Raw genomic sequence first — 9281 nt, forward strand, 5'->3', positions numbered from 1 at the left:
AGTCTCTAGACCGGGGGGGGGGGTTGGCAACCTGCTCTTTAGCGCCGCCCTAGTGGCTCCCTGGAGCTTTTTCAAAATGTGTTTGATTTGTTTGTTTGTTTCTGTAGGAGGACAAACATGAATCAAACGTTCTTATTTTTTCCAACGCTGTCAAAACACCACATTCATAGGGAAGCATGCTTTGGGCTTGTTTTCCCTTATCTGAAACTGAGGCCATAGAAGAGGTGGAGGGAATTATGAACAGTTCCAAATAGCAGTCAGTCTAAAAAAAAAGAAAAAGGCCAAGAAAATGGCAAAGGAAGCCTAGCAGAACATCAGAACTTTATTCTGGGTTAATCAGTGCCACTTTAAATGGTGCCTGGTGTGGGCTATTTGAAGTGATCAGTTCAGTCTGAAAACAGTCAAATCCCAGTTATAGGTGGGTGTGCAGACTTTTGCAACCCAATTAGCTCCGTTGATCATTTTACTTCCCCCCTTGAAAAGATGTATCAATGCACAGGGGTGTGTAGACTTTTTATTTCCACTGTAGCTGCTTCTGCCTTCTCGTGCGATTGCCGAAATGCATCTGGCTGGCGACTGAAATATGATTTGATATTGCGGGAAGAAAAAAAAGCAGACACAATCCCATTTCATTCTTTCACCATTTATTAGTTCACCAAATACAGTGAAAATGGCATCATAATATACAATGACTCATTCTTAGAATGTCATGACATTTTTGTAGATTTATTTTTTATTTTTTGCTTCATAAAATGATTTTTCGTTATTGAAAATATTAAGGATTCATGCACAACAAACCATATCCAGTTTCTTCAAAATGATAGTACAAAATAAACCAACTTAAAAAAGAACAAAAACACAAAAAGAAACTGAAATGTTCAAAATGGGTCAAATAACGACGTTATTTGATCATACTCGTAAACAGTGCAATATACTCTAAAACTGCCATTTTCTAACAAATTCATCAACGTAGCTCAAGTCACAGTATACAATTTCTTACTAATAGTTGAACATCGATGTGTGCAAAAACCCAGACACATTCAGTTAGTCTTTAAAAAACCTCCAAGCTCCGATAAGAGCTGTCGAGCAAAAATGAACGGCGTCTCGTTCCCTGCGTCCTCTCTCGAGTAGAAACTTTTTTTTTGTTGTTGTTGTTGATGAACTGTAAGACCATATACGAGCATATCATTTAAATAACAAATATTTAGATATAAAAATACAAATATGACCTTTCTGTTTAAAAACAAGCGTGCCGGGGTGGTGTGAGGGTGTGGGGGGGCTAAGCGTGGTGGCACCTGCGTTGGCACCGGAGTGAGTATTCATGCATGACGTAAAATACCATTAATTGCAAAATGAAAAAATATCCAAAGTACAGTGGCACCTTGACTTACAAGTTGAATGTGTTCAGTGAGCAAGCCTGTAACTCAATTTATTCATTTATCAAATTAATTTTCAGCTACTGTATGAAATTAAAATGCCATTGATGCAAAAAAGGGTGCTGCAATGTATAAAATAACACAAGAGAACGTCAAGTGTCATTTACACGAAGTACTGTCGTAATGTTGGAAGTGTGCTTTTAAGGGGCGGGGCCTTGTGAGCTGACGTCAGGTTTGCCGGTCCTTGGGAGCTCATTTTGCATTTCTGTGTTTGACTGCCCAGTTCCTTGAAGTGGCTCTCCTTGCCCACATGCGAAGGCATTAACAGTCCATTGGAAGAAGAAAAAAAACCAAAAACAAAAAATAATGATGACCTAAGATAATCTTTTGTCTTGGTGCGAGGATATGAAAATAGACCTTGTTCCTCACGAACGCTGATATCATCTCAACACTTTGACGTTGGGGTGGGGTGGGGGGGGGCAGTTGCATTTGGCAGATGAGAACTGCCACTTCATGTGAGTGTGTATGACCTCACCTCATAGGTGCTTTCAATTTTATTCAATATTTCCATCCCCCCCACCTGTGTGAACTTGCTCGCAACTCAGGTGCAACAATTAAATAAATAAATACATAAATGGACCAAGCGATGGCTTTGTAACGTGAAACATTTGTATACCGGTTGTTACTCGAGGTACCACTGTAACGAACGAATACGTGTTCTGCGTATTATTTTAGATATTGTCTTCATTCTCCACAATTTGGTTCGTGTTTGTTCCATGATCAAATGCAAATAATTATAAATCATAAATATGCTGAACAAAAAAAAATAAAAATAGCAATGCAATATTTCGTTTTTGCTTCCATTTTTCAGGAGCCGAACCGAAACATCCGAGACTTTTTCTATGCATACGAAAGGCGCGGTTCTCTCAAATGGTCTCCCAGATCGGTCTAAATCTGTGAGCAAGCGCTTCTTTTTTGCCAAAATCGTCCAATCCAATTGAATAAAACTGTGCATCTAATTAGCATCTTGATATGCCACACATGTCAGGTGACCGGATTAAAAGAGAAGTGCTCACTAAATTTAAACAGCTTTGTGAACAATTTTTGAGAGCGACCGGCCTTTTTTTTTTTTTTTTGCGTTCATAGAATAAGTCTTACATCTTTCGGTTGAGCGCATAAAAAAGAAAAAACAACTGCCTCAACAAGTGTTGCGTTTATATTTTCGTCAAAGATATGTGCAGGTGCAGCTACATGAACCTGCCACTTTAACCACTGGGAGCGCTAAAGCCAGAAAGAAAACCCGCGGCCCAAAAAACAATTGGCGTTCCACTTTCAGAAAAAATTGCACCGTCTTCGGATAAATGTTTTTTTACATACAATCTGGTCTCCTTTAAATAAGAAGGAGACTTGAAAGTTTTGTTGGTCTGTTGGGGAAAAACAAAAGTGGGGAGGAGGTGCGGGGATACCAAAGCAGTAGAGCAGCAACAGGAATGCATTGGAGGGGTGCTGAAAGGACAGCTCCCCTGAATGCACCATGGACAAGGAAGTGTGAGGGGTGAGGGGGGGTGGGCTGCTAATCGATCTGCAAGCTGAGCCTACTGCACAACGTCGAGTTTCATTCCGACGCTTGTTTTTGCTTGCGTCTGGCGCGGGGAGGGTTGGGGGGGGGGGGGGTTGGCAAGGACATAGCGGCGGGTGGTGGTGTTTGTTATAATGACAAGTTCATCCATCACCTTTCAGAACAAAGTCAGCGCATGTCGAGACCCCACAGCCGTCGTCTCGGTATCTGCCGGGGGGGGGCGTTGGTGGGGGGGGGGATTTTCTTCTTCTCGAAAAAGAAAACAAAAAGCGGTACTCGGTTTTGGAGGATTGCCAGCAATATTCCACGACGAATCTTTCCTCTCTTCCTCTTCCATCCTCCTCTTGAGCTCGCTTTTCCTCCGCCGCGTTTCATCCCTATCGTCGTCATCCTCAATGCGTTGTGTCGCCGTCGTCTTCTTCTACTTCTCCCTCTGCAATCCTCGAACATGCACAGCCGACAAGTGCTTCAAATCGGGTGATCAAAATGAAAAGAGTCTGCAAGGCATCGCTCAATGGGGGGGGGGGGGGGGTCTTTAAACGCCGGGCGACGACTTGTCTGTCATCCCCTTGAGGACCTCATCTATTCGGTCGTCTTCGATCACCACTGTGGAGGGGGAAGAAACTGCATTTTATTTGCTATATCTTTTTTTTTTATTATTATCATGATTGATTCCAAGACGCTTCAATAAAATGGGGAAGGGAATCTTAAAAACAACTGCAATGGGACTCCCCCAGTTTAATGTTGACTGCATCACAGGCATAAGTATGAAAAAATCAGCCACTCAATAAATACACTCGGCTGGTCTTTAAATGCATCACGTGTGAGGAATCTGACAAACAGTCCAAGTGACATTTAAAGACAAAATTTCCCGGAACTTGAATGCATCACGAGATCGAATGGAAACAGCATGATAAACAATTACGTGACAACATTAAAAAAAGCTGGTCTCATGTTCCCAAATACGAGGTCGCTTGTATTGTATGATAATCAAGTGGCCACGTTAAAATAAAAAAAATACATGATGCTTGTTCCTGAAGGCATCACAAAATCGCATATAAAGATCGTGACAAAAAATTTAAAAAATGGCCAGTTTTGTTTAAAATGTTGCCGGTCCACATTGTAAACACATTTGTTCACTTGGATTTTTGTATTTGTAATTCATTTGACAAATAGTAAATCGGTCAAATATTTATAATGCTTTCCAAGATCGCATGTGAACCGCGAACAAAAAAAAAAGCAACCTGACGCCCGTTTACCTCGCTTGGCTCTGCCGATCTGGCCGAGCTTCGGGGGTCTCTTGCCCTGCGAGCCGGCGAAAAAGGCGCTTGTGTCCTGCAGTCCGCAGCTAAAGGACATTTGGCTGACCTCGCTGTCCGCCCCGTAGCCGCTCATTTTCCCCTCGTTGTATGGCAGCACCTCGGACATGTTGGCTGGCGGCAACAAGTAGGTTCGCGTTGTCCTCTTTTGCAAGCCTTAGATCCCGTCGTGGCAGGGATGATCTATTGGATTTGTTTGTTTGTTTGTTTTAGGGGGGGTGGAAGTCCTGATGGAAGACCCGAGGTTCGATTGCAGATGTGAGTTGGGTAGCCCCTCGTTTGCAGCTGCAGTTGGAAGATGCGTGGACGTGGAGTGCGTGTGTGCGCTCTCCTCCGTTGCTGGCTGATGTCTAGTGAGAGAGGAGGAACATCCCGGGATCATAAAGGAAACCCAGGCGGAGCTGTGAACTCATCCATCCGGGTTTGTGTGTGTGCGTGTGCGTGTGAGTCTGGGTTGTGGCGGTGCAACAGTGCCTTCAAAAGGCGAGAAATGGAACTGCAGAAGGAAAGGGAGGATTTCAAGCAGTTCTGTTGAGGCTTTGCTGTGTCAAAACAAATCAATGCTGATGCATTTATGCTCATGATTTTACCCATCCATCCATTTTCTATACTGCTTGCCCATGTTAGGGTTGCACGTAGGCCAGAGCCTATTGCAGTTAGACTCCAGGGGAAATACTGGTGTGTCCTGAGATACACATTTAATTTTTTTTTCTGACCATGTAACCCGAAACACTTGTATCTCAAATCTTTGTTCCCCATTGGTATAAATGGAAATGCCACTAATCCGTTCCAGCCTCTTAATCTGTTTTTCATGAGGAAATGGTTGGATGGATTAAAAATGTGTGTGTGGGGGGGGCGGGGTCAGCAAATAGGTGAATCGACGGATGCGGAGCTGCAAGTATGCGGAATTCATTCAATTGTACAAAATAACAAACTTACTAAGGCCATTATGGGACTTAAAACTGATCTGTCAAGAAGCATATAGTAACCCTTCCTTTCTCGTTTTCCATAGTACAGGTACTTGTTGAATGCTGTTGGACTGGTTCGGTGTTTTCAGTGTCAGTTTGAGGCAATTCAAACACTGCTTGCTTCTGAAATAAGATGCTGGAAGATCATATCACTTCAACACCGTCCAGTTTGCTAGCCCTGATGTCATGCCTATACGGCAATGCTGCAGATAGCCCCCCCCCCCCCCCCCCCCCGATGGCACGGCATCTTGGGATTGCTTCAGAGATGCATTAACCAACATTTCAGACCACAATGCTTTTTTTTTTTTTTTTTTGATGATACACCATATCTCTCAGAGATGACACACTATTGCCTCCACTTGGACAGCAAACCCCAGCCTCCAGCTGCCAACCAGCACTTGATTCATGCCAGGTTCAAACAAGGGGCGGGTGTGATGATGTCATCGGTATGAGATGCATGCCGTGCATAGGAGAGCAGGGAAGATGTTGACCTGCTTGGTGCCACAGGCATCCTTGCTCACCTGTGTACCTTTGCTGCTCTGGAAAACAAAAACCTACGTCAGTTCCATTTTTATTGGACTCAGTCAGAGTCTCTGTGATTTACTCCCCAGCTTCTCTGCTTCCACTTTGGCAAGCAGTACACGTAATGATCCAACTCACTCAATCAGCAGTGCACAACTCTGACAAGGAACAAGAATGTGTGTGTGTGTGTGTGCTCTCGAATCATTGCCTCCAATTCCAAATGAATCACCGACATGCTGAGTCACTACCCAAGTCTCCCCCCCTTTCTATTGAGGTGTTAGCGTGCGCGCGCACACACACACACGCACGCACACACACACATACACACACGTACACGAACGTTTCTGTTCTAAAGGCTGAGGAAAAAAACCAGCAATAACAAGCCAAGAGGGTGAGCCAAGTTCAATCCTGAGAGTATGTGCCATTATATAGGCTTACATTGCAGGGTTGGATGGGGGAGGAGTTTCGGGGGGGGGGGGGGAACTGACACAGTAGAATTATCACCAAGTGAGGTAAGCATTTTTTTTTTACAGAAAAAGCCACTCCTAATGGCCCTAATGGTCTTTCTTATGGTGGGTGAAGTGGTGTGCAACTGCAAGCTATCATGCTGCGAATACTTTGCTACTTTGAAGATACTCTCTGACAAAGTTGCCTCATTCACCCAACGGCACACGATGATCAATGGTCTTAGTGACAATGTGACAATAATTCAGCATCGGGAGTAAGAAACCCGCTATGGAACCATAAATCTTGTAGGGGAGCTACCACCGAATCATTGCCCTTCATAAACCAAAAAAAAAGTCACACTCACTGTAAGGCAATGAATCTTTGCATGGGCTAATATTGCTGCATCGTGATGGGACTGAGCCCTGCTGCGAATAGTAAAAATCCGCCATGAATGGATGGCCTCATCTCCAAAAGATTCATAATTACCTCTAGATGCCATAAAATGGTGGAGGTGTACTGCTTTTGTCCAAATGAAGGTCTTCAACTCACTTCAACATAGTTTATAGACATTAAAAAGGTGACGAAGCACTACTGAATGCTCCTCAACTCACTTCAACAGGGTTCCTTGGCACCAAGATGCCACAACATTGGGGGAAAGCACTACTTTTGTCCAAACGAAGCATTTAAACTAAATGCAACATACTTCCTTGGCACCAAGATGACACCAAAAGCAATACTTTTATTCATTCTTACTCTGTGAGTGAACAGGGGAATTTGTGAGGTGACTCCAAGGGGGAACACTACTATTGTAGTCATGCCTGTGATTTCCTTTGCAGCAGGAGCATTTGTGTCCAGAAGGCACTTCGATAATTCTACAATGTTCTTCAAAATGAAGCCCAGTGTGAAGGCCTAGAGGGAGGCCAATGCCGTCTCGGTTTGTTGACAAAGGTTTTGTGTTTAAAGTAGGTCACCTCATCCCACGTCTCATCGCACGCCCTCACCACATGGCTGACACCGGCAATTGGCATCAGACTGGCAGGCATGCCTTGGTGCCTCTCTCTCTCTCTTTCTCTCTCTCGCTGTCATTCTCTAGAGGCACGCGGCAACTCTGTCAAAGCGTCTGCTGATGCTGTCAAACATCCGCCCCTGCACTGTCACACACAGACGCACGAGCACACGCACAGTGATGGTGATTTTAGTCCAGTTGACAATGCATGACGCGTGATTTTTTTTCCACCTCATTCTGCGTATCTGTAGCAACGGTTTGTCATGTTGACCTGAAAACACATAACATCATCCCTCCATCCCTCCATCCATGCCTCCATCCATCCCTCCCTCCATCCATCCATCCGTCCATAATACAAGGCAAATTAAAAATTCGTTTTTCCAAAAGGGCCCTGTCAGTCACAGGTCCTTAAAGTCGTCATCACTCCCATCTTAAATTAAATGCTTTGCTTGTTTGTTAATGGCCTGGCATCGCGAATGTTTATTGTTCTGCGGCACAAATCCAAATCCAGAACTTTTTCCAACGGCAATTAATCTCCCACCAAGCTAAATGGCCCAGAGGAGCACACTTATTACCCAGTCAGCAAAATTGGTCTGGCCCAGCTCTGGGGCAGACACGGCACGTACACTCGGCCCACATACCTCAATGAATGACGGTCCTGCAGTGGCCCACGTCTGGCATCCATGATGTGGGCCGCATTCGGCCCAGATCTGAGCCGCATTGTAAAACCATATCTGGCCCTACTCCGGCCCGACGCTGGGCCAGAACAGGTTCATGATATCAGCCTGAATTTAACCTCAACTAAGCCACATCTTTCATGAGCCATATTTGACTCACATTAAAATAAAATAAAAAGTCTCAAAAACGACTCTTATAAAAATATCTTTATTGTCATAATTTGTGAACCTCACATATAACTACACATACACTAGAAAATGCACTTTTCTTTATTTAACAGTGAACACAAAGTCCAACTTGGGATGCAGCTTACTCTTGAACGGTATTTTTCTGTCCATCAAATTGTTGCGCTCTCCATGTCCTCTTTTCTTCTCATGCTCTCCTTCCTGTCACCATTCCCATCAGGAGCCAGATGTAGCCATCTTTTGATTGTGACATCAATTTCCTGGTCTAAGGCCCAAGATGTTAGGCTGTTAGGTCTCACAGCACCTGTAAGAACTGTAAGAAAACAAGAATGGACAGTGTGTTAGGAAAACAAACATTTGTACATGTCATGAACAATGAATGGTCAGTAAAAATAACCCCTGAAATTTCTTATAATAATAATAATAATAATACATTTCATTTATAAGCGTCTTTCAAGACACTCAAGGACACTTTACAACCAAAACTAAACTAGATGTGACGCTGTGGGGCAGAATATTTGCCACCAAAAACTAAACTTTAATAACTTTTAAATAGTTTATACTGAATTTGAATGACGTGAATTGAAGGTCAGTGGCTCGGATAATGGATGGATTTGTATATTTTACTCTGATATTTTACTCCCATATTGAATAACTGAATCTGAATTGTACAATCTGAATTTGAAACGATAGACTTTTTTTTCTTTGAAGCTGTATTTGATCCTCACTGAAAATTAAATTCTGTTTATTTTCATATTCAGTCTTACGAATACAAAACGATGTTTTTTTCAACGTCAGATTTTGTTTTTGAATTGAGGTACTAAGTTTTAAATTAACTTTATGGTCAAGTATGAAGTATCCGGTTTGTATTGCAGCAAACGGAATCAAAATTAATTTCATTGTATTTCAGTGCAGAAAGGGTTCTTTTTGGCAGCACCTCTGACTGTTCAATCACCAACATTTTCACAAGTGATATGTCGGTCGCGAATGAGACGGTACAAGTGAACGATGAGCCGTTTTTAGACGAAAAAAACGACCATGTATAGTAAGGCATTTTTCGACGAAAAAAAATGACCATGAATAGTAAGGCGTTTTAACAAAAAAAAAAAGACCATGTATAGTAAGGTGTTTTTAGCCGATAAAAACGACCATGTATAGTAAGGTGTTTTTTGCTGAAAAAAACGACCACCGTTTTTCGACG

The 9281-nt window shown here is 43.0% G+C and overlaps 1 protein-coding gene across 1 annotated transcript; it reads right to left on the reverse strand.

The window, feature by feature from the left end:
* Positions 1-627: 627 nt before the first annotated feature.
* camk2n2a (calcium/calmodulin-dependent protein kinase II inhibitor 2a) lies at positions 628-4639 on the reverse strand. Its single transcript, XM_086129976.1, has 2 exons — positions 4215-4639; positions 628-3561 (listed from the first exon to the last, which is right to left on the reverse strand). The coding sequence occupies exons 1-2, from the start codon at positions 4381-4383 to the stop codon at positions 3491-3493; spliced, it is 240 nt and encodes a 79-aa protein (XP_085986102.1). The 5' UTR covers positions 4384-4639; the 3' UTR covers positions 628-3490.
* Positions 4640-9281: the final 4642 nt, after the last annotated feature.

Source organism: Hippocampus guttulatus, chromosome 14 (genome assembly GCF_054856545.1).
Source record: "Hippocampus guttulatus isolate MCC_2025c chromosome 14, RoL_Hgut_1.0, whole genome shotgun sequence".
Classification (NCBI taxonomy): Eukaryota; Metazoa; Chordata; class Actinopteri; order Syngnathiformes; family Syngnathidae; genus Hippocampus; species Hippocampus guttulatus.